This window comes from Eucyclogobius newberryi, unplaced genomic scaffold (genome assembly GCF_026437365.1).
Source record: "Eucyclogobius newberryi isolate DKJ021-1_F unplaced genomic scaffold, fEucNew1.0.hap1 SCAF_13, whole genome shotgun sequence".
NCBI lineage: Eukaryota > Metazoa > Chordata > Actinopteri > Gobiiformes > Gobiidae > Eucyclogobius > Eucyclogobius newberryi.
This window is the reverse complement of record NW_027315757.1, coordinates 26,870,418-26,897,067: the sequence shown is the minus strand read 5'-3', so window position 1 is coordinate 26,897,067 and position 26,650 is coordinate 26,870,418. Positions and strand designations below refer to the sequence as shown.

General features: G+C 41.0%; 1 protein-coding gene across 5 annotated transcripts in view; it reads right to left on the bottom strand.

Moving 5' to 3' along the window:
- adgrl1a (adhesion G protein-coupled receptor L1a) overlaps positions 1-25,830 on the bottom strand; it is an 80,500-nt gene extending 54,670 nt beyond the window's left edge. For all 5 annotated transcript variants that reach the window (XM_072443168.1, XM_072443170.1, XM_072443169.1 and 2 more), the window contains exons 1-3: positions 25,662-25,830; positions 7,887-8,100; positions 5,923-6,032 (exon numbers count right to left, since the gene is read on the bottom strand). In XM_072443168.1, the coding sequence (XP_072299269.1) occupies positions 5,923-6,032; positions 7,887-8,100; positions 25,662-25,731 (394 nt within the window). In that variant the 5' untranslated portion in view covers positions 25,732-25,830. The remainder of the gene's footprint in view (positions 1-5,922; positions 6,033-7,886; positions 8,101-25,661) is intronic.
- Positions 25,831-26,650: the final 820 nt, after the last annotated feature.

The following is a 26,650-nucleotide window of genomic DNA, read 5'->3' as shown; positions in this document are numbered from 1 at the left end:
GTGGTCTGCTTACGTGTGGTTTCTCCAGACCATCTGTCTTTATTTACTTTATTTCATGGTCTTGTTTAGGGCCCCCAAAAGCCTAGAGCCAGCCCTGACTAAAGCAGACTTGGGAATATAATATACTATACAATGAGAAGAGAGGAGGGTATAATGACAGGGGAAGCTCTGGGACAAGCCCAGGTCTAGACCAAACTGACTAAGGGTGCATCCGAGTTTCAAAGGGGTGCAAAGATGACACTTTTCCATAAAGTGTCATTATTTATTGCACCTGAAATGAGGGTGAAATGACAGTTAACCATTTACTTAATTCCAGTTAACGTTGGTTAATTTGCTTCTCTTGACAAATGATGTTTGTTTTTCTTACTATCTGCTGATAAAATACAATTTTGGAAAGCCCTGCGAGGCAACTGCTGGTGTGATTTTTGGCGTTAGAAAAATACATTGCATTGAATTACGGTAAATAAAATCCTCAGTCGATATATGTTACAATTGTACATTTTTGTGGTTGAACGCTTTATTTAAACCTCAGCACACATTCCAGGTATGCTTTTCAGTCTAGTTGTATTTGACTGCACAGAGGCTGCAGTAGCTCGGCCGTGGTGCTGTGTGGGGTTGATGTCTTAATGGAACGCAGCGGTCGACAGCAGCTTGTGACAGTGTGAAATGAGAGTCCACTTGAGCCATTTTGTCTTGCTGTGTTCAGCTGGCCAAAAAAACAAGTTATTCTCTCCGGCCTGTTCCTTTTGGGCTGATGAGATATGATTTGACTTGTTGTCGGATGTTTATTCTGCCAGGACAATCCAGCAGCAAACATGCACGAGGCAGGACATGGTGGACAGTGCGTGTGAGAGGAGCGCTGCTGTCGCCTCTCTGATTCAGGTGACTGCTAACATGGCACAGAGACACGCACTGCGACTGTTAAAATGGTCCTCCGGTGGTGTCAAACACGGCTCTACATTTCACCTCTGAACAGGTCGCCTTCTTCTGAGGTTTGGTTTGCATTATAGGCCACTAAAAACTTGACTTGAGTACATGGCACTATTGGCCCAAGTCACCTCAATAACAACTTTTCATGGCTAATAAGTAACAAATTGGCCACGTTTAATTAACTTGGAGTTTTTTAGGAGTGTCGAGCCCTTTCAGAATATTTAAAATTTCAATATCCCTGTATTATCGAACAGGGATATATGACGGGTTTACTTCCAAAAACAGAAGTGACATTTAAAAACAATTTTGGTGGTTGGCAGTTTACAACATTATTTTCAACATAAAACATTTTCTAAATGGATCTGTTTTTTCATTATTGAACCTTTTGTAGGGACAATAATTAACTTACAAATACAGTTTTTTTCCTAAACACTTCTGCTTTTATAGCAACTTTATCTGTTATAATAGAAATAAGGATAGTTTTGTTGATGCTACTCATGCCTGAATGCCACATTAAGATAAGATAAGATAAGATAATACTTTATTGTCCCACATGGGGAAATTCCATTGATGCAACGCAGGTAGATACAGAGATAGATACAGAAGAAAAGAACAAATAATTATGCATTGGAGATTGAACATTTAATACACAACTGATGAAAAATGTGTTTCTTTGCGTCTTTGTCCATGAAGATGTTGTTTTGTACAAATGATACTGCAAAATGTAAACTGAAAGTAGTTTGTTGCTCTGTTGTTGCTCACCATTGTCTCTCATGTATTTTTGCCATTGACAGCTAAAATTCCGAATGCTGTGACGACACCTGCATAACCTCTTTAATCCAGAAGACAACCATGTTTTTTTCAAACAAATATATACAAAAAACATCATGGCCCATAATGCCCAGCAGCCACAGCCAGGCGTGAACGATGGGGCATTACCGAGGCGATTAGCAGTACCAAATTCAATTAATCTTGACAAATCTCCAACGGAGGAAAGCGACGCACCCACTCTCCTGGTAATTAAAAGTGGGCGCGTGGAGTGGCGTTGGGTGCAACGGCGGTGACTAACTTTCGGGATGATCAACTCCGGCTGACGCTCTGAGTGTCAGCTTGCATTTAGTTTGTCAGAATGTCAAGTCCCAAACTAGTTTCTACTTCCAGTTTCCAGGAGAGTGACAGAGGACAGACATAATGAGCTCTTTCCTGTCACCTCACACAACCATGGGGATCAGGTTCCAATTTTCTAAGTCCGTGCCGTACTTTGGAGACAATCAACAAAGTTTTTTTTTTCCTTCGCAAACAATGTGAGAGGGGTGAAAAATGCAAGTCAGCAGCTATTTAATCATCCTTTTGATTGCTTTGTGCCGAGTGAACAAGCTCCCCGGAGCAGCAAAGAAAACAAGGCTGGAATGCACAAAAAGGAGAGGCGGAAAGAGCACCAAAATGTTATGTTGTTGTCGAAAAGGAAAAGTTTAAAGGCCGAAAATACCTTACAAGTATACATCACAAATAAAAACAGTACAAACTATTCTGGTTCAAAGTTCAAAATTAAAATGTGTTGAAGTAATTTATTTTAATTGAATTAGTGCTGTCAATAGAAAAAAATAATCAAATTAAACGCACTTTTGAAATAAAACTTTTGATTCATTGCACATTGCAAACAATGTAATTTTTTTATACATAACATTTTCTATTTAAGTATTGAACACATTTGATATATTTTTCATAATTTCACAAATCAAAATAAATATATTCCTATTGGCTATAATTTCAGTGTATTTTATAATTAATCACTGTGGCCACATGTTTCTTGCAAATTCGCATGACCAAACAACAGGCTTGGCAGGGTTCAAGGCCCTTCATTGCCGCTTGCGGGTCTAACTGACTCTTATGGTGACAGATGTAAGCGGTCGGGATTGCCCTGGCATTTAAAAGGGTTCTGCAGGAAGATTTGACCCATATTATTAGTTTTACAGCCTAAACACAACCTTTAATTTGTCACAGGGCGCACAGACTTCAACTAGAGAAGTCTCCGAGTTTGTTCTTCTGCACAAAACAATGTTGTACTGCTCTTCACCGATCTGCACACGACCACGTGAGGACATGGATTTGATGTGGAAATTAAACCAAAACATTAATATGCATCAAATCATGATTAATCTGAGTTTTAAATTGAATTAACGCATTAACGCTTTGATAGCCCTAAATATAATCTAACTGTCTCTAAACTGAAAAAAAAATACAATCGATTTGATAAAGGACCTAACGTATTACTGTATGAGAACCACTGATATACATTTACAATACAATATTTACACTTTTACAACTCCCAATGACAAAAACCCTTGCCGTTAACAATGCAATCCAGTGAGATCAAGCACAGAAGCAGACCTTTGCAGATTGCAAATCAAACTGAAAGGCAGCGGCTGGACAGGGACTGGCAGAGGAGGAGACTTCCAAAGAACACTTGTTGCCACTTTTGAAAGGCTGAGGAGAAAATGTCGCACACTAGAAAATAACCCCCAACGGCAAGAAAGCCAACTCCTTTCTTATCTGTGACAGTGACTGCACCGACTCAACACAAAGAGGTAAAGCGAGGGCACAGCGCCGAGCAGAGGAGGCAGCCGAATCCAAAAGCGAGGGCCATTTCAAGTAGAAGTAGCATCAGCAGTAGTCTCTTGTTTGTTGAACACACCAAAAGTTACTGTGTTTTATCAGGGAAAGGTAAGGCACAGAAAAAAACAGGAAGTGGTAATTAATTTAGTTGTAATAAGTAGTAGTTGCCAACACAATCGCTACACCTGGAACAGTGAACCGAAAGCAGAGCATTAGGATGAAGTAAACAGTGGTCGTAGAGGTAGTAGTAGTAGTCGAAGTAGTCGCAGTAGTAGTTATTATTTCCTGAGTAAATCCAGTGCTCCAACCTTTACTTGTGCATCTGCAAAAGAAAAAAGGAAAGAGACAGCACGAAAAGAGGCTGGATCGAATGGAAACAGATGGACAGAGGAAGCATAATACAGTATGAATCAGAGCATTTGAATAGACTGAAGAGGAGACTGAGAGGTTGAAATGCTGAGGATGCATGATAGAAAAAAATATTAGTTACACAGCGACTTCGCATCAGCACCTGGGGGAAAGAAAGAGACCCCGACATGCAGAGAGTGCCGTACCAAGACAAGCCCGACCAATCACAAGTCCCGGGACAGAGGGTGGGTGTGTCCATAGTCCCGCCCCTCCGTACAGGTGAAACCACAGTAATTGGAAAGATGCTGAAGTAATAATGTGTAAGAGGAGGGATAAAGGGTGTTAGGCCTTAGTGGAGATTTTCACACGAGCCAGAATCAACTCAACAGTGAAGAAAGATTGTGATATGTTTAAAACCCCGGCACTAAAATGTGTTAAAAGTGGGTTGGCAATTCAACTACTCATCAAAATGGCACTTAAATACAGATTAGAATGTTACATTTTCCAAAATGGAGGCAACTGGAGGCCATTACAAGCTCACATTTGATCTAAATGTTGATAATTTTAATTCTTTACAACAAAAAATCAGTAAACATGTTTTAATTTACAGGGTAGAAATGCCAGTTGGTTTGCTTTTCTATTAAAAAGAATGAAAACATTACAATTATTTAGCCTTAGAATTGTATTTGAGTATAATTTGTATGTAATGTATTTGTAGATAAAATGAAAAACTATAATGTATGTAAATATTGCAGTAAGTAATAATCTGGTAAATGGTTTGCATTCATCGCAAATACTAATTGTCTGTCATAGTCTCCTATTAATGAACTAATTATGTAAAATACACTTAAACCAGGCTCTGAAATTACTCATATGAGTCTAAGTGGCTTTTATTAGAGAAAGCCACCTGGAATTTTCATACTTTGTGATATTCTGAGGTTAATCCCAGTTTCTCCATTGGAATCACACTTTACTTTTGCCTCCACTACATAATTTAAGAATGTTTTTGTTTACAAACCTTTAAAGAGTCTACTCCTTCCAGCAAAATACAATACATCAAACTAAGGGAGTTTTTATTTATTTATAGGAGATCTTCTACTGAAAGTGATTTTCAGACTTCCTATAAGTGATCTGTTCTTCTGTATCTACCTCTGTATCTACCTGCGTTGCACCAATGAAATTTCCCCATGTGGGACAATAAAGGAATATCTTATCTTATCTTATCTTAAAATATGACGTGGGTCCTAAGCATTTGGATTCTATAGCTAAGTCTACTTCAACATTCACAAAGTAGTGAATAGTATTTCACATCTAATGAAATATAAAATGAACAGATTTTGATCACTGTGAGATTAATTCCTGTGCCTGCGTTTTGATCAACTTCTTGATAGCAAATACAGCCAGCCCTTCCTTCACTATCTGTTAAATTGTCAAAGCAATTCACACTGAACCAAGTCAGCCGTTACCATAGCGACAATCAAATGGGTGCTCTGGGTCACGTGACCTTAAATCAGCTCGTGACCTGTCATTGTTAATATTCCTATTGTGTTCTCGCAGTGCCCATAATGTGCCCTACGCCTCTTTAAATCTCTCTGTGCCGAATTTTAATTTTTATTGGAAATGGCAGGGAAGGCTAAGGTGTTTGGAGCCAGATAAAGGTACAATATGGCCCGGGGCGACGATACACAGAGGGGGCCGCCAATAAGGGCTGACCTCCTGTTTGCAGTGGGGTGGGCGTCAAGCGCTTATCTTAGCCCTGCTGCTCCTCATGTGAAAACCTCCACGGCCACTGGTGCGTCGCTCTGCAGATGAAGAAAAGGTCTTTTTTTGTTGTGAGCAGTGCAAATTTCAGGAGACAGAAAGAGCAGAAGAGAATGTGTGTATGGACGTCTACAGGAGAGTCTGCGTGTGTGTTTTTTAGTAGAAGAGGGAGAGGGTGAGGGTTAGAGAAGCTGATGGGGCAGGTGTGGATGAAGTGAGGGGGCAGGGGGAGGAGGAGCGGGGGGCAAGCGGACGCGCAGTACTCACTGTATGGGACGCATTCGTATTGGATCTCCAAATACTTGTAGGTTCCAGGGCAGGGGTCCGGGAACACGTCCGAGCCCGCGACCACCACACACTGTGTACGGTTGTTACATCTGTGAAGACCAAACACAAAAGTGAAAGTGTTAGTAAATCTTACTGAGTATATGGTAAAAATAATCATAGGCCTTTTGTAACTTATGAATTGTGTTTGTTTATGTGGTTGTTATATGGTTATGTGGTTGTTCTTAATGTTTTGCAATGTACTCTGAGATTTTTTTTAACTTAATCTGGTTCTCAATCTACAACTTGCAAAAAATATTCTCAACTCAACAGTGGTTTCCAACATGTTTTTGTCTTGAGTACTTCCTAAAGCTTTGTCTCACACCCCCTAACTCAGGTGCGAGGCAAATAAATCTGTTTTCGAAGTAGTATATAGTATGCAATTATTTCCATTATATTTTATTTTTTAAATGACATTGACGTCCAAAATCCTCTTTTGCAAAATGCACTACAAAGAGCCTTTTTTTCTTTCAGGAATGTGCTAAAATGTGCCTGTAATTGTCTTGCGGTTGAGATTGAAGTATTGCACAAACCATGAAAGAACCGTAAAATTAACCACAACAAGGCAGAAATATCCCTTTACACACTTGATTGGGAGATTACACGATATACATATATATTCTAATTTACTTATCTCCTGAACATCAATTGAGATGTTGCCCATACCCATATCTCCCACCTCTGATTCAAATACTAGTCAATTTCACCTTTATTTAAACATTTGAAACCATTCCAAGTAACATTCGCTATGTGCTCGCATATTAATAATATTCGATGCAAGAACAAAAGACTGCTTCATTAGCCACATTAGACACACTGATTATTTTTAAATTATAGTTCCCTAAAATATGGCTGGGATTTGTGCTTTTTGCATCACACTTAACATTGAATAACGGACAGAGACAAATCTACATTCAAAATTGTTGTCGATTTTTATTTCAACGCTCAAAAAATGTAGGAACAAAACACTGACAATGATTTATTTCTGACTAAACCCCCAGATTGAACTCGCTGTAACTAACTAACTAAAATTACTGTAAAACTTCTCTGTAGGAAAGCAATATTTTTTACAGTGTAAGAAAGATGAAGTGAGGTGCAAAAAACATCTCCAGGCCCTGAAAGACAAAAAGAACGGTTGGGGAAGGGAGTAATTTCACACTAGACTAGATCATGTGACAGATGCACCCGCGGGGAGGAGGAGATAGAGATGGAGGAGAGGGAGCGAGTGAGCGAGGGGAGGGCGGGTGTGTGCGTGTGGAGCAGAGGCAGCGAGAGGGCGCGTGACGTCACCCGCTCCTCTCTGGGGGAACAGCGAGTGGGAGCAATTAGAGGTGAGAGAACAGGGAAGGACACAGGCAAATACGAGGGTACAAAAATGATATGTACACAATACCATCATGACGATCCCGCATGCCTGCTCACGCCTAGGCAAAGGTACACCCGCCCACGCACACTTATTCTCATCAGCCCTCAGCATCCTCTCCTGTGTGGCTGCTCCCTCCGCGCAAATCTCTGCTACTCTCAACTCGATCATCAAATCATTTCAAGCAATCTCTTCTCTCCTCTTCCGCTACCCTTTCAATTCGCCAAACACCTCCCACTACTTTTCTCCTGCATCCTTTCTGGCCGAGCTAGCGCCCTGCCTCCATTACACACGTGATGGATAGTGAGGAGAAGGCTGCCATTGATCTGAGGAAGGAAGGAGATGCCTGGTGCGAACATAAAAGACGGGCCCTCACAAATACAAGCAAAGCAAAACTCGCATGTTATCTGTGGCTGAGATTGGTTACAGCATATTTTTGTATTCATGTATTCACCGCCGTTACAAATAATGCAGAGAATATTTTTTGTGGTTTGAAGGCAGGCTTTAGTTGTGTGTAAACATGTCCACACCCATGTGAATTTACCTCTGGGACATGATCTTAAAGGCGTCAGGTAGATAGCACTGTGTATTCTCCATCTGGAAAGGGTCAGCGTCACAGATCTTGTCGTCGGTGCGCCCGTAGTTGGCCGTCTCGATCATGATGACATCACTTCCAGGGCAGCGCAGCTCGATAGGGTAGCCTTCACATGCCAGCTCCCGTCGCATTAAACCGAAGGGCATCATTGACCGGCTCAGAGCTGGAGTGGAAAGAGGAGAGGGAGAGACATGGTTATTGATAATTCAATATACCTTGATACTTTCAGGAGGCACTTTATTATTAAGCCACATTGTAAACATAGAGTGTAGTATTCGGCGAGAGGCAAACATGAAAGCGCTTCTGTTTGTGCGTAAAGCACAAATGAGCAACTCTTGACAACACAAATATTATTACTGTTGCGACATAATTGAACCTCACAGATTGCATAGTGCCATGAGGAATTTGCCGCCATACCAGCTTCTCCAGATAGATACTTGTGAAACAAACTGCGATTTTGAAATATTAACAAACTCCTCCACACAGACGGCAGGCATCAGCATATAGCTATGCTCACACCAGAACTGTGTGTCCCTCACAGTTTTCTTAAGTCTCCTGTGCCTCGGCGAAGTGTCGGCACACCATGTTTTAGGCCGCACTCTGCATGAAGAATTGCTGCTAAAACACAGCAAACAACCAGGAGAGTGAAGGCAGAGCACAGGTTGACCTCTGTGTCCACACCTTTTACTGTTAATTAGCTGTCTGTGAGGGGGCTGATGGACTGTGGCCAGATGTACGCTCTGTATGGAGGGGTCAACCGGGACAATGTAGCATTCAGGGTTAATCACTGAGCCAAGCACAGAGGCATGAGAGAGGAGGCCCAGAGGTGAGGGAGAGGCACTTGGTGTCTTTATAAACACTGCACATGGTCCTATTCTGAGTGTTTAGTATTTAGCCAAATAAACAGTTTTGAAAGGGTAAAATTGAACCAAAGAAGTCTTGTAGAGCACACATATCCACACACATTCTACAGTCTAACAGGCCCCTTCCCAAAGCAGGTGGAGGCCTATTGTCTAGACGGGTGACTGATCTGGTTGTGAAGTACTTGTGGAAGGACAGCCAGTGTTGCTTCGTATTTAAGCGCCTGCCTCTTTGTGAGCAGTGATGGTGCTGAACCTTGGGTACATAGTGTGGGAGTAGTTTGAGACAAGTGGTGAAAGGAGCTGTCCGTGGTACTGAACGGGGAGAAGCAATCTTCCACGTTAAGCATATGGCAGTGTGGCTAAAGGTGGCCATACTATCTTGTTTAAACAATGCAGTTAAACTTACACACAGCTCAGGACTCTTCATGAGAACACTTCCTCCTGACAGACAGCCTCTGACTCAGCCTCTGTTAGCTCTCAAACGTGCCGAGCAGAGCTTTTTTCTGCCCTGATACTGCACTAGCACGGCTTGGGTTTCAGCCACGTCCACTCAGGAGCACGGCCCATCTGCCTCAATGTCAGCGTCAGTCATCTCAGACATGTTCCGCAGTAGCTACATGACTCACTGCCTCACGAGTAGCTCACATTTCCAAATGCCACTCTTTTATACAGCTGGGCCTGGAGTTCTGTTGTGTAACTAACGCTATTAAGGCTGAACCGCTCACACAGACCAACTCCACATCTTTTATGCCTCACCAGCATGCAGTGTCGGAGCCAAATCACAAAGGCCTGGATACAAACACGCATACTAATTAAAACAGAGACATGCAAACAGCAGGCGAGGCGAGACCAAAATCTCCTTAAACAAATGCGAGGGGACACCACACACAAACAACTTCTACACCTCTCTCTCTCCCTCTCTCTGGAGGCACAGTGGGCATGCAGACCTGCACCAGTGTGGGGCCATGTTCCTTTACATCTCCTGCAGAGTGAGTACACCGCGGCGTACAGCTGGACAGCCATTAGACCCATAGTGAGCGGAAAGGAATGTAAAACTGAAAGAGGCCACAAGGAGCAATGGCCCTCGCTTCACTAAGACTGTGGATCAACACAACAGGAACATTAGCCCCCACTGCGGGAGGTAGATTACAAGTTACACACACTTTACATACCCCATGATAAACAGTCTGGGGTTTTGAGGGTTATTTTGCCACTAACAAAAACATCCATTATGGGGCAACCCAGGTATTAGACTTTGATTGGTGCTTTTAAATAGTTTTCACACAGCTGCAGGGAGTGTTCTTTTGGATTTATTCCAAGTACTGAAACACAGCTTTATGAGGTAGGGCATCAAGCTTAAAATATATGTTGAGTTGTATGTTGGATTCCTACAAAATATTTAACTCAAAGCACACACTATTTTACAACTAGTCAATAGTCAAATTATTACCAGGTTATAATGTCAGAGGACAGATGAACTTTAAAACACCTAAAACAAGAACAACAAAAAGTTGAATCTGTTTGTCTGCTTGCCAACAATTATTCAGAATTAATCAATAACTCTTGTTTAGAGGCCAAGTATTTCTTTGTTTGTATTAGATTACGAGAGGACATTTTTCTGATGTTTAAAAAGTTAAGGGTCACAAATGCTAAATAAACTAAACTAATCCAAACTAGAACCAAACTAAAACTTACTAACTCAAGCCTAAGCACTTTCATCATTTATTTCAGTGCGTGTGTATTTTTGGGTCATGGCACTACTAGGGCAGCTGGCCATTAGTTGTTTAGTCCAATAATCAATTGACATAAGATTGTAAATGTACCGGTATATGGATCGCAGCAGAAAAGAGAATACTTGGAGTGAGTTAGTTTGAGATTTGGGAGTGAATTGTGAGTATAATCTGTCATTTAGCCGATAAATACACTGTTTACTAGTAGTTTTCTGTGTAAGTATACGTAATTGTGTGAATTTTGTTCATTTCAGTGCAGTTTAGATGAGACACAAGGTCTGTTCATAGATGTACTTGTTAGTTCTGAGAGCATTAGACAGTACCACGCGTTTCTGCTTTTTAGTCGATTCATTGACACACAAGGACCAGGACTTTTCTTTAGTCAACAGCCCTAGCCAAGAAAATACATGAACAGTATGAACAGTAGTTGAATCAAATTAGCTTACTGTTTAGGTCAGCAGAGCCAGTGCACAGCCATGATAACAAGCCTATCCGAATTGCAAATCTGCCAAATACTATCAGGTTTCACACCTGCACAGTTCACACTTACAGCCCACTATTTGACAAGTCCCAGGATTAAGGCATATTTCACACCGTAAATGCGGCTGAATGCACCTCTCAGAGTCATTTAGGCTGGAATTTTTTGAATGGTATTTTCAAACAAACAAGTGCAGAACTTGATTTGAGAGACTGACGGAGTGTGTATGCCGCTCCATCTGAATGCGGCTGTGTGAGAGCCAGATGGCCCGGGGCCTAGCTGGAGCTGTGGCTGGCTCTGAGCGGGGCTTAGATGAGATGAGCGGGGGATAAGCTTGGACTGGCCATGGGCTACGACTGTCCTTCACTCTGCAGGAATCCATTAAGGGTTTCAGGGTCTCTCCGCAGCCAAAAAAGACACCGCTGTACCCATGTGGCCATTTAGGAGTGGCACGTCACTCCACCACTGTAATAGCTGGATGACAGATGCCTCTCTCAGCAGCAGCCATATATAGGTGGACCCCGACTTGCGGCTATGACTCATTTAGTGTGTTACTGTACATACAACTTCATCTGGTTCTGTATGGTCTTTGAGGGAAAGCAATCGTCAACTTCAATAATGACACAAGCGCTGTAGCTGGCAATGAAAATATTATACTGCACAGATTATAAAAATAAACATTACTCTGACAAAACAGTTAATCAAGAAGACTGTGTGCTCATGAATTAAAGCAGATGTATCAATTTATAAGCCTATAAACTCTTTACAACAAAAGATTTATTCTAGTGAGTGTTACAGGCATTTTTATCTGTAGCCGCAGGTAAAACTGGTCTTTTTAAATGTTAGCATCAAAAGCTCTATCACTTTATGGAGGTCTCATATAGGTCGGAGTGTTCCGTGAATTGAAATGATTAGGTGTATTTCTGGACCTGAGCACTTTTATGTGGCATTATGGCTTCAGTGGCAGGAAACTGTTTGCTCTCCTTTGATGGAGAGACAGGTTTGAATTAGGACGTGGGCTGGAGTCACTGTGAAGGGCTGAGGTGCTCGGCTTTGTAATGGGCGCTCTGTGCAAATTAAGTGGAAGAGAGAGAGAACCTGATTGGATTTGACTCATTATCCTCACTCGGCCAGAAGCCTGGGGCTAGAGAGAAACATGGGCCATTTTAAGGATGCAATGATTTGTATTGACACAGTTTTTATTATTTTGCTATTGTAAATTAAAAGAAAAAAAAATCAATATGAAACATGTTGTATCCTTTATCTGTTAATGTAATATCAACATTATCTTGTGTCGTTTTGGTGCTGCTTCTTTGTAAATGAGAAGGAAAAATATTGAAGAAATAAACAACTTTTCAATTCCTAAAGCTTGATAATACAAATCTTCTAGCAAAGAGGAATGGCGATCTAGTATCAGTGAAACCTTTTTGGTCAGGATGTCCAAACCTGTTATTTGAGATGCAGCACCAAGTGTTCAACAGCTTGACCTTGGACTGCGATATCACTGCCTTTGAATACGGCACGTGTTTGTTTTCCAGGAAAGAGAAGATCTGGCCTTGCAGGTAACCACAAATGATGATAGGGACTGCGATAGATTCACAATAAGAGATTATACTCATGGAGCTCAGAGCACCTAAGGCTGGCGGGTTAGTTGGCTCAATGATGGTCTTTTGGTCTGCTGTTGATACTTATTAGGAAGTTGCTGGAGCATAGAGCCAGGCAGTGGTCTTAAGGATTAACACATTCAATACTGTAAAAAAGTTACCATTTTGGAAACAGTTCCAAAAGCTTTATAAAAGATTCAGAACAAAAACAAGCCAAAATATCACGCACCAGTGGACTATTTGTGTCTGCGCAACATCAGAATAAATGAGGCACACAACAGTTTTTTCGAACATTCTCTGTAAACCAAAAAGATAGTTCGGGCTAAAAGTGCTCTATAATTAGATGCAAAGAGTGCACAATGGACTGATTTTTACCCAAATAGATGTGTTTACAATATAGCTGTATAGTGGCAAAAACAGAATTGACTTTATTCATGAGGAAATCCCGGGTGCAGTCCATTTATCTTCAGCAAGAGCAGCAATGCAGTTTGTGGCAGAAATGACAAAAAGTAACAATCACGACAATAGTTTAATTTAACATTCAGCAGATAGAACTGAGAGCGGATGGTATTTCCCCTCTGGGTCTCGACTCGTACTTTAGCGACTCACTTAGCACCGCGAGTTAGCGCAATGAGTCGCTGGTGCATGGCCTGCCACTGCCGATCCGCCGAGGCCACAGCTGTCACATCTGGACGGCCTTTCAAAATGAAGAGTTGTGACAATGTGACATTCTGAGACCAACCAAACGGGGCAGACATGAGGATGCAGGGGGCACGGGGGGCGAGCGGGACAGTGGTCGGTAATGGCAAGGGGGAGCGAGACCAGTCTAGGAGCTATAGGATACGATCTCGTCTCCTCTCTCGTCTATTTTGCCCCAAGGAGACAAGAGAGAAGACGAGATGAGGAGTGACTGTTTTGGGAGTCACCAGTCGCACTATAAGGTCGGAGCACAAAGCAGCATCAAAATGACATATATATCTACTTGCCCGCTGGAGAAAAATGCTCAAAGAAGGAAAAATGAGATGGCAGAGCAAATCAGGCGGGATAACAATAGGAGGAAAAACATAGAAAGACTTGGAAATGGATGGTGGAGCTGACGTGGCTCTACGGTGGAGGTCAAAGAGACAGGCGGATAGGAAGAAAGACAAAGGACCTCCCATTGTTCAAGCCTAACCCTTCTCTTATACGCTGCCGAGCCCTAACGCTGAACCCAATTACAACACAGCCCATAACATTACATCATTCATAAGAGAATTAAACGTGCCCTCAATGGAAACAAGATACCCGCTCTGCTTCGTCCAACACACACCCAAATCCTTTTACGCTGGACCAGAGCAGCCTCCAGAAACGAGATTGTGTCATCTTTGCAACTGTGAATGATGTCATTTCTTTCAAAAACACAAGTTATTTTGTTTAGTGATGAAATATTTTAATATATAATTTTTTTGTCTGGTGTAGCTCTTGCTTTTACCTTTTTGTACAATAACTAGAGTGGGATTAATGTCAGTTGGAAATTCAGTTCCATCAGTACTGTGTAGAGTTTAACGATTCGGGAAAAATATCTAATTGCAATTTTTCTGACAAGAATTGCTTTGATTCTGTTCAAAGAGAATTGACAAAAAAGGCTGGAATATGAACTGACAAACTATGTATTTCAGAACATGTTTGTACAGATCTAAACTACATTGTGAGCAGTTTTTTTTTGCAGAATAAGACAGGATATGTTGTTGTTTGTGGAGGAAATTGAAATGTAGCCATATCAACTTGTCTCAGAAGCTAAGCCGGGATGAGCCTGGTTAGTCCTTGGAAGGGACACCACTGGAATGCCAGGTGCGACAGGGGGCGGTAATGCACACTGTCCTTGTATCCTTAGGCTGGACGCTTCACCCACCTTGCCTCCAATGTCCAGTGTGTTGTGAGAGCTAATGTGGGACAACAGCTGGACATTGACTACAACTACGTGTTTACGGCATGTGTCTCATATATGTTCATTAAAATGCACTGTCCCAACCAAATAAAACAAACAGATGGTACTTCAAAAAGTTCAGCCTTTGCGATTTGCCAATTGCATCCATTCAAATTGCGTTTTGGATTCGATTGTGATTAATCTTGCAGTTCTTATACTGTGATAATCTACTCTCGATCCAATGCCCTTGTGATTAAATAACGATTGATAAGATAGTCAAAGATTTCAGAATGATGAAAAGCTATTTAAATATACTGTACTAGTATATCTTTTGAGTGGTGAAAAGTACTAAAGTCGTAACTAGCTTTTAATTCGATCTCAACCAATATACATTTTTTCAATATTGCCCACCTCTAATTGAAGGCATTTGTGTTCTAGTTGTATAAAACATCTTAGTAACAATACTTCTGGTGCTGGAAGTTTGCCCAACTTTTCTGTGGGGAGAAGCCGCTCCGACATAAAGACAGGCAGTCACAAAGAAGCTCCAAAAACACATAAACTGTGAGAAGGCAAGACGGGACGTGCCCATACTGTGAAATCATCTCATCACCGGCCCTGTTGTCTAATTATGCAATAAAGTCACCTCAGCGGGGGAGTCGTTCAGCTCGAAATAAAACTCTACTTGCTTTAAAAAAAAAAAAATGAAGATCCACCTGGTGTAAAATATCCAGCCTTTCCCCCTTGGGACAGCGCTACGGGCCCAACACAACCTGCTTCTGCTCGGCGCGGCGCATATCACAAGAGGCAAGCCAGGAGACTGAGTCAGACCTAGATTCATATAAACAGTGTTGTGGTGTAAAAAGTGTGGGTGCTGCTGGGAAAACGCCAGAGGGATGAAAGCCGCGAGATAGAAAAGTACTGGTGAGAGACTGTATATATATATTTTTATACATATATATAGAAGGCTTGTCTGAGAGACGGCTGTGAAGAGAGAAAAACATCTAGTGGCCCGAGTGTGACGGCGCAGCGACTACATTAGACACTTACAGTAATTAACCTCTTTACTCAGCCAAACGCAGAAAGGGCACGAACTGTAGCGTACGAGGGAGTTACTGCGAGATCAATGCGTTAGCAGCTGGAAGTGATACCAGGGAGATTTGGGTACAAGAAAGAAACAGGAATATTTGGGGTGGCTTAATGGGTTTGCAATAAGAAGAGAGAAAAGCAGTGTAATATATAGTGGGGGAAGATGTTGTGTTATTTAAGTAAAAGTATTGATGTATCACCATAAAAATGTTCTGCCAGAGTAAAAAATGTTCGTATTTCAGACAGATAAAGCATCAAAAGTCTGGATAAAACTATTTGCTGCCTTTTGTTCAATAGAAACAACTGAATGCATTTCCTAAATGTTATAGATGTTTTATTTGTATATTTTTGTTTGCTCAAAGTTGGGATGTTGAATCAAATTATATGAGCGTGCTAAAGTATTATCCCATCAGCCACGTCTGAAACCGTAAAGGAAAGTACTTTTTTAATTTTTAGTGCTGTTTAAAAAAAAATATAGAAGAAAGTATGGATACCTGCTAAAATCAAAACCACTGTTAAATTTACTAAACTGAAATACAGATACCAACACTTTTTACCAAATTATATTTTTTCTTTTGTACTCTGTTCCTTCCATCACTGGTAATATGTGGGAGAAGAAATAATGGACCATAGAATCAGTTGCTGACAGGTAAAATGTGGAATATACATACGCAGACGTATAGTCAAGTACTCAATAGTGTTTATCATTATGCGTGTTGTAAAATACTTGACTATTTCAGTCTGCAGTGCAGCGCTGCAGAACATACCTTTGTCTCCTCGTACAAAGCACTCATAGAAAGGATTTAATTTCATAGGTTACATAACTTATGTAATGTCCATTAGATATTATTATTGTGAGTCATGATACAATATCTCCAATGTAAAGCAACAACACTTTTAACGGCGTCTAATTGTTTGTTACTCTTAATTTAACAAATTACAAACTTGTTATCCATAGGGACTCAACAGAATACATTGAGTCAAATACCATATACTATACTGTAAAAAAATATTGTTTTTATCTAGTCGTGTTTTTTATGCCTTCATCTTGATTTGTATATAAACTTGGCTTTCTCAGGTCTCATTTTGCTAACATTTTTACAAATCACTTTTCACTCTTTCTTGTCCTGCTTTTATATTACTGCCAGTTTCAAATGTCTGATTGCCACCGCACTTTACAAACACATATTCTGGAGAGTCCCGCATGTCCACAAAGCCCGGCAGTTTTTCCTATATAGACTGGACAAAAGAGAAGCAGCTATCTCCGCGCGGCACAAACGGCTCCGCTCTCCACATCACATTTGTGTCGACGCATGTTTATGTTGCACCAATCAATGTACGCAAGTGAGCAAACTCGTACTAGGCAAATACACAGACAGAAAGGGCCTGGTGTCCTCTGAAGTGATGAGCAAACAGAAACCAGGCAAGGTATAGAGACAGAGTAGCACCTTCAAAAACAGCCATTCCAAAAGCAAGCCGCCTACGTGTCCCAATATATGTTCAAAGGGCGTGCATTAACCTTTGGCTCACACGACGGGCCGCTCTGTGATCCACGGCTCTCAGCTCAGCCTTTGATGAGCCGCCACCAAACGGGACAGAGAGGGGGGTGGGATTTTCAGACACATTTTGATACAACTGATTCAGAGTGCTGATTTTCAATTCAATATGAGATGCTGGTTCTAAAAGTGCTGCTGTTTTTTTTCTTTTTTAGACTAGCTATTAAAGGAGAAATATGATGCGTTTTATCAGTGACTTTGTATTGAGCTATAACGTGATCATTGTAAACCACAATATTGATCTAAAACGGCTTGAAAATAGAAACAATGACTGGTTCTGGTTGAAAACGAATAATAATAAGCAGCGGATTGTCATTTACATGATTTAAATTTTTAAAAGAGAAAACGTTTTAAAACAGTTATTTGTAGTCATTTTTACAGGGATGTGGGCGGAGATAGGGGGTAGGTGAAAACAGGACTTTTCTGAGCACTCAAGCCTCTGTTGCAGGACAATACAGAATTGCTCAAATATACATGAATCAATCATAATACAACTATATGTAATATTTTAGTTCAGCTGTAGTTCATTGCTGTTCACATGTTCTCCGCTCGGGGAATGATGCCGTTTCAGACACTTCTGATGCTGCTCCAGTGATGACACGCCCCATGTCATGACCCTGACCTGGAGATCTGGACGCTCCTCAGGAACACACTCTACACTAGATGAACGGCTCCTCTGCTGCCCGGATGAACTCTCTTATCTGCAAATGAACATCTGCAGCCTGTAACGTCCGTAAGAGTAGGATCTCTGCTTAACTTCCCGCAGGTTTCTACTTTTTCCTCCAGGGTTGTTGTTGTTTTTCCTCCACGAGAAGGAGGGATGCTGGGACAGCTGTGAACATTGTTTAATCTGCTTCTCTATTTCATTGTTGCCCATCGAGGCAACTACTGCTGTGATTGTGAGTGTAACAAAAATAAAATGAATTGAATTGAATAATACAGCAAACAAACTACCAAGTTTTTCAAAATCTGATCATAATTATGTATTTACAATTTGAGCCATGGGAAACATTAATTTTGTTACAAATGTTTGTTGGCCCCGTTTAGTAAATGTATCTGTTTCACTGGGATTTTTGAATTCCAAATCTTTCAATAGCTCAACACATTATTAAGATTACATATGGGTTAATAAGATAAAGTTAGGGTTTAGCTTAAAAATTGGCAAGTAGTAATGAAGCCTGCGTAAATTCAGCCTGGAAGACCTAACTCCATCCATCTACGTCAAGGCCACCATGGAAGGACCCCTCTCCCCAGCGCCATCATCGCACTCAAGCGGGCGCCTGCCTGTCCGTCTGTGAGAGTCAGATCCCTCACTTCACCATGGACTCTCCCAGGTTTCTGTGCTTATCCCAAAGAGGTTATGCAGTTTTTCCTGGCCAAAGAAGGAGGGTGAAAGGTCAGGGGGCGTCTGTACCATGGCCCTCGCACCTGCTCCTCATCCCCAATCAACGCTCCCAGTGACTCCTCCCCGCTCCAATCGGCACCAGGCGGTCACATTTAAGCCCTCAGGCAGATGGCTCGGCCGCTCAAACCGTACTGCGACCCACCGCCTCCCCTGCTCCTCCTCTGCATTCCCCTCATCCTCTACCTCCTCTTAACATCTACCACCACTAGTCTCCAGGCTCCGGGGGGAGACATCTAATACAAATAGATCATGGAGCGCCCATGATTGCAACGTCTTCCGCCGGGGTCTGAGCGCCAAATAACTCTCGAATAAAGCTTGCTCAACAGTCCATTCTCGTGGTCTCTTTGTCTCTTCACGGTGAAATAATATTCAAGGTTATAAGACCAGTCTTCAGGAAATGTAATGCAAAGCATGGAAACCCAACATGTGTGTGTGGATAACATAAGTTTGAGATTCACAAACAATTGCTATCTGCTTGTATTTGTGTTTCGCTTGTATTTGTGTTTCGCTTGTATTTGTGTTTTGCCTAAACCTTGAACTTTGGTCTGGTATCTGTGCAACTGATTTTCTTCCCTTGATATTTTGTCGACAGCAAAGCAAGGAAAATAGGGGTAGTAAATAGAGAAATTCAATTTGCGAGAAGCCAAGTCATCATGGTGTAAGTGTTTAGAGAGCAAAAGCACAATCACAGGAGGAAAATGAACGACAAGAGAGGATCGACTGTGGCTAATAAGACTCAACAAAAGAACCAGGAACCAGGAACCAAGGAAATCAGGAGCCACAAAGGGCTTTAGAGGCAATCTTTACAACAAAACACACACGTGGAGCTGAAATTTCCAACAGTCAACAAAATTAACAATTACAGTCAGAGGCAGATTTAGCCCCAACCCCCAGAAATGTGATTCAATTCTGTGCCTATGAGCAGCCATTTCCCACTGGTCAAGGCTGAGAAGTCATAAAGATCTTAACATTAAAATGCAATTGCTTCATATGGCTCACCAGTGACACAATTTAAGCCCAGGATACATTATTCCTTATGTCAATTATTATGCAATTTAAACTGGTTTCATTTAAACAGATTTGTGCATATCGGTGCATAACAGGCAGCAGATTTTTCACTGCACCAGGTCATTACAGCTGTCAATCATCTGTTTTTCTAACCCCCCCTCACTTCACCCCACCACCCCGACCTCTCAGAAAGGCCCCTGATTGGGCAACGTCTGCCGTCACACACTCTGGCTTTGTTAAGTCTGAAGGAGAGGCAAGACTATGTGCAGCAGCCTCTGTTTTCACTGCAATATGCTAAAAGGTTATTATGGAATTATTGCTCAGTGGTGCAAAAGAAATGCCTACTGCCTACTGGAGCTTTAAGGGTGTTTTCTATGAGATTTATCCACCGGTGGCTTAGTGTAAACAAAATGTAAAGGTTTCCGTTGTTGCACATTCTGAGCTTTGCAGCAAATGTGTGTGGGCACAATTAGAACATAAGGAAAGATAATTCAGTGACATTAGACAAAACAGTGTCAGTTGGTGTTGTCAAGGAGCTTTTTAATAAGATTTAATGAGACAAAATGTACTAAACTATATCATAATATTGCGTAGTATTGTTAATCAGGGCTGCAAATTAGTTTGACGTTTTTGTAGACCGTCTATAGCCATTTGTTCTCCTTTTTTCCACATTTTGTCTCGTCATGACCACAAACTTAAATCAATTGTATTCGCATCTTTTGTGAAAGAGTAACACAAAGTGGCACACTACTGTGAAGTGCAAAGAAAATTATACGTGATTTCCAGATTTTATAAAAACTGAAAAGTGCAACGTGCAAAAGTATTCATCCGCCTTGAGTCAATATTGCGTGGATGCGCCTTTCCCTGCAATTACAGCTGAAAGTCTTCTGGGATACGTCGCTACATTTTTGCCCATTTTTTTGTTAAACAGCTCAAAGCTCAGTCAGATTTGATGGAGAGTGTTTATGAACAGCAGTTTTTAGAGCTTGCCATTGATTCTCAATTGCTTTTAGGTCTGGACTTTGATCGGGTCATTCAAATACATTCGTTTGTTTTTGTTTTAAACCATTCTATTGTAGCTCTAGCTTTATTTTCAGGGTTGTTGTCCTGTTAAAAGGTGTGAAAATCATTATATGTATAATCTAAACCTGTCTGGTGTGTTCCTCGGACTTCATGATGCTGTTTGCGCCTCAACCTTCTCGTAACAAACGTCTGCGGCCTTCACAGAACAGCTGTATTTATACTGAGATTAGATTGGGTTGCGTCTCTGAGTTGTTTCCATGGAGAAGTTATTAACAGTGAGCGCAGTCGCCTCGCCACAGATCTGACCTGTAACTTGGTTTATGTTGTCTCCATGGAGATAGATATGTTTAATGCCATTCTGTGGAACATTCCAGACACCAGAGAAGTTACATTGTGCACATTTATGATTCATTTACTTACAGTTAGACCTACATGTAACAAACTAAGTTCAAACACACTGATACACAGGACAGTCTGAGGCTTTTAATGAGGAGATGATAGGAATGTGCAATTATGAATGAAAAACCTGGTCTCAATTACAAATAAAACATGTGCAAACACAGAATAAACAAAGACAAGAGCAGGACTAAATCAGCCAATCAGGGCTCTCCGCGCACCACACACGCAATCCCCAAAAGTACATACTTATAAACATGACTACTTTGACTAGTGCTCATTCCAAAATGTGAAAAACAGAGCTAATAGAGATATCTACGTTGGAATATATGAGGATTTAGACATAGATGGAATAACTTAATGAGGAAATTGCTGGTTTAGCAGGATAAATATTCACTGTGTGTGGAGGGATGTGTACATAAGTCATGCTGCTTAAGAGCATTTTGGCTAAAGGGCCGGCTCCGTAGCAGAACCAATGTGTCTGAATATTGGGGTAAATATTAGCGTGTGCAGCCAAGAGGAGAGTGAGGTTAAGTCACAGCAGATTAATAGGAACAAAGACGACTACCCAGAGCCTACATTACCCCGTGAGGCCATGTGTGGTGATCCTGCAGCAATTCAAATAAGTTCTGATTAGCCCAGGAGTGATTTCAGCTGCTCTTGTCAAATTCAAACTCCAAAAAAATCTCTCATGCTTCAGGCTAAAACCAGGATAGAGCCAAAATTCTAATTTCTTAATAATATCACATTTCTCTTAGGCAACTACACCCATATATATATTACTCAGACTAATATCTGGATGATAATATTTTATTCATGATCAAATTTATTTGGACAATATGGGGGAGAGAACAAACAAAGAAAACAGACCAAATATAAAAGTTACATGCCATGCAGTTAAGTGAAATAACAGACTGTCTCTGTCTCTGTCTCTGTCTGAAAAGAGTGGGAGGATGCAAAAAACATTTTGCCCCACCCCTTTTCTACAACACAATGAAACAAAATGAATTCAATTCCACAATTTCTGATTCTTTTATGATGCAATCTGCACTACTGTACAATTATTAGACTTCACCAACTTTTAAAAGCTGGTTTTAACAACACCATTAGCAATACTTGTAAATATTTTCCTGGGTCTTCAGCCTGAATTATGTATGATTTATAGTTTCTCTTTCATCTTATTCTACATTTTAACACCACAGACGGAAACAAAAAGCACTGGTCACTTTAAAATGATACAAGTGCACCTTAAATGATGTTTTCCTTCCCTTTAAAGAACATGTGTTGTATTTGTTGGTTTATAGTATTTTATGGTTGGTTTATAGTATTTTAGAATATATAAACAGAGAATTGAGGTGTTATTCACTATTAGTTATTATCCCCAAATGTATTTATTACTATTTTGTTAATGTATGTTAGGATAAGGTATATCAAAAGCTATTGTATTATCCTGTAAAACTGCCTATGAATAAAACTACATGTGAAATTTGTCCTGTAAATTTCAAACTCCTAAAAAAACCTCTCCCGGGGCAGCACCAGAAGAACTAAAATTCATCCAAAACCAAATTAGAATAACAGGAACACTATATATGAGCCTGAGAGCCCTATTTAAAGTGAAAAAAGTGATTTCTAAATTACATCTCAACAAATGGCGCGGCTGTGCTTTGGGGCTGAATGCTGATAACAGTCAATTGATTATTAATCCATTCCTAATACTCCCCCAGTGCCCGGGCAAACAGGGAGTTGGAGGCAAAACCGGGCACAAAAACACACTCCCACATCCACACAGCAACACTGAGAGACACAACGCCAGAGGCCAAAAGTGTCAGATGGAACAGAACGTACGCTACCAAATTCAGTGTTGCACAAAGCGGCCAAATTAAGATGCAGAATAACAGAAAACAAGCACCTACTCGATTTGGAACCACATGGTCAGCGGGCGCCAACGCAGAAGGACGGATCTCTAATATTTTGGCCGCTGTCTCGTTCCATTAACCCTCGCATATTTCTGACATTCTGTACATTCTATTTCTGAGTGGAGCCCGTGTGTCCCGCCTGTGTCCAAATTATTTCTCTCCAGCTTCCTCCCACTGCCCAAAGCAATCCATGCTGGGAGTTGAAAAGGTGGAGCTGAATTGTGCCAAATGAATGAACATGATTGGTTGGTTTTGTCAGTGTGTTTTGTGTGTTAGCTTAGAAAAATAACAGGCGAAAATGTGGACTCTGCTCAAATTTAGATGCTTTGATGAGTTCCTCTTACTCGCACAGAGAGTGTCAGGGATGTAGCTACCTGAAGGTCAATGTTTCAAATCTTGTCGGATTGTTGTGTTGTAGTTCCATTTATACTGCGTTGTATGGTGTTTTCCTTTAGGCTGCATGGTTTGGGGAAATTATATAACTGCGATTTTCCTGACAAGAATTGACTAAAAGAGGCTGATAACTAATAAAAGAGTCACATGTATTATTTCAAAACATGTTCAGATCTAAGACATTCAGTTTTCTTTGGAGGAAATGATGGCACAAGAAACATTTTAGTCTTTGTGATTTACTTACTGCATCCATACAGATTGCAATTCCTCTTGCAGCCCAAGACTCTAGTCTGGTATGTACGCCAGTGGTTCCCAAACTGTGGTATGGGTGCCCTTATGAGAATGCAGAATGGAAGTATTAGCTGCACCTCCCCGGCCAGTCTAAATGTTTTAAATGTAAACCACATGCATATTTTTTAGTACAGAATGTGCTAACTATAAAATATGTCATCTTTTTCAAAGTGTGTTGGAGTTGGGGGTAAATAACTGACTGATCATCAAAAGTCTCAGGGGGAGATGACTATAAAAAGTTTGGCAACCATTGGCGTAAGCATTTGGTAGGGGTTACTTGGAATCATTTCATGTTCAAAATAGAAATAGAAAATGATTTGAAAACAACATTTTAATAAAGTTACATACGCACCAATGTTGTGTAGAATAAATTTGAATATGAAATAATAATACAACTTGTTTAGTAGTAAATGTTTTATTTGTTTAGTTTCTTTCAGAATCCCCTGCACACAGTTTGGTTGCTTGTACTCGGAGTACGAGCCAAAGCTTAGGGGTACTAGAGACAAAAACGACTGGGACCCACAGCTCTGGTCGACCTCATGTCCATCACACTGTGTCCTATTGGCCCAGGCACATCATTGGGGGCACTCAGCAGATGGTCACCACCAGCAGAACCTCCTCCTCCTGCTGTCCCACACTTATCCTGCCCATCTTCGACCATGCGCCCGCTGGTATTATTTTAAATCAAGCAGGTCTTCTACCCTCCAGCTCCACACCCACCAGTGCATACAGTCACACACAAGGAGCAAATGAAAGAATCTTACGGTACATGCACACTCAGGCAGGTCACACATATGGTGCCATTACATGCACGGGTTCCCCCTCGTACCGTCTCCACGCTTCAAATCACCTCAAGATGACAAGAGATTTTATTGACGTCGTCCACATAGGCCATTTCGCTCTGCCTCTCTTCTTCTCCGTGGCTCTGTATTAGTCGTTATACGCGGACAGTTTGGTTAATCAAGTGAGGTGTTTCCCGCCTGGTCAGCAAGTCGATATGTTTACGGGCTACGGAGTGCTCGAAGCTAGGGTATAAATATGGGGACTTCATTTGCAATAACATGGTCATTGCTGTTACAGATCACAACGGGGCTCGTGCACTCATTTCAGCCATGTTCAGTAATTAAATACCTACAGCGTAACCTTTATGCTACATGGATATAGCTCTTTGGTTTATTGTATGTACTATTGTTTACATAATACTACTAAGCCTTCACTGAATAACACAATTGCTAGTAAAATTCCTATATATGATGTTATGTTCTATAACCCGCACCCGGAAACAGAATACTTTTCAGCTAATAATGTATCAGAAATTGTCTTCAACTTAATGCCAGACATGCATTACCTGTTTGTGCATGACCTAATTGACGAAAATGTTAGTAACGTAAGATTTTATCTATCATTTTAAGCAAAAAATACAAAAGCCATTCACTGTTCTTCGCGATTTTTGTTGAAGAAAAACGAAAAATAGTTCATGTCGTTCAAATTGAATTATGCTTGGCCATTTTGTGTAGGCTATCCAGTTAACTAACTTACAAAAGCGTAATCCTTTTACATAGAGAGCTAGTTTCGAGTATATGACCTTCAAATGCCCACTTATGTTTCACTATAACCTGGCCAGCTAGATAAAGTATTGAAATATTTGTGATAAACCAGACTCTTCAGAATCCATCTGGATCAGGCTGTTGGCAATCGGACCCCAAACCACCAATGGTCTAGACCAATCACACAATAGTGGTTCAGGAGGAAGCCCAAGTTGAAACACAAAACACAATGAAAACAAACATGATAACGCCGACGGACTTCCACCTATTTTAGCAGAATGATGGACTATTCAGTTTTTGAAAACCTGCACATAGTGGCACTTTGTGCATTTGTGAAAGAAAAGATGTCTGTGTTTTTCTCTCAACAGGATTTAGCTAAAGTTGAATTTCTTGGATAGTTCCGCTGTTTTGACGCTTTGAACAATCATATTCAAATATTTGTCATGACGTCCCGCATTTTCTGACATGTTTGTTTCCATTGCTGTTTTATTTCTTTTTTGTAAATCTAATACATCAACATACCTTGAGATGAGGGACTGATGTTGCTGAAAGCCACAGCACAGGTGAAGATTAACCAGACTGTGAGAGCCATGTTTGAGTCTGATGATGGAGGGGGCGGGGCTACAGCTGACCGCAGGCACAGGTGAGTGTGAAACACCTCTCCAGCTCACACCCTCCCCACAACGATCCTGCGAAGAGAAAAGAAAGACAAGACTTTAAGAAGTTTGCACGATAAAGTTTCTCAGATCTTCTTTAAAACTTTGCAATTCTCCAATTTGACAGAGCAGGATAATGTATTCATTTCGTACTGGACGATGTGCTTATAACGGCGCAGAATACTAAACACTGCATCAAAGAGCAGCATGGAGTCGGAGTTTGGCTGAAGTTAAAATAATTAGTCACAAAATGAGTAGGAGAAACAAATCTATAAATGCTAACATAACATTCTTCATGGTAGCAATGACTTAAGAAAATAAAATATTGAGTTTGATTACAAAACACATCACAGCCCGTGCATGTTTTTCTTTTTTACTTTTGCAAATTGTCCCACGCTCCTTTGGGGGAAGCGGGTACAAATTCAAACCCGCTGAAGCATAAAAAGACTAGTATCATAACATTTGCTCTCCTCAGCGTTAGACACGAAATAATGACTATATTCCCTGTCCTATGAAAAGAAGAAGCCCCATTTACAGCCAGGCGGAGAGAAAGCGCACAAATTTGAGGCCATTTTCTGCAGGCTGGCATGGAAACAGCTGTTCACACTGCCATCACTCTCCCGTGTTTGAATGCTTGATTGAATAAGACACGCTACATATGTTTTGGGGCTGTTGCCGGAGCAATACTCAACATGTGAAAAATACATATCTGCCGTGTGTGTGTGTGTGTGTGTGTGCTTGTTTATGTGTGTGTATGTGCACGCGCATGCAGCGAGACAGTGAAAAGCGGTGAGTCAGTGAGCAGTGCCGCAGGGCTCACACATTTCATTTGCCTTATGAAATAAATCACAATCT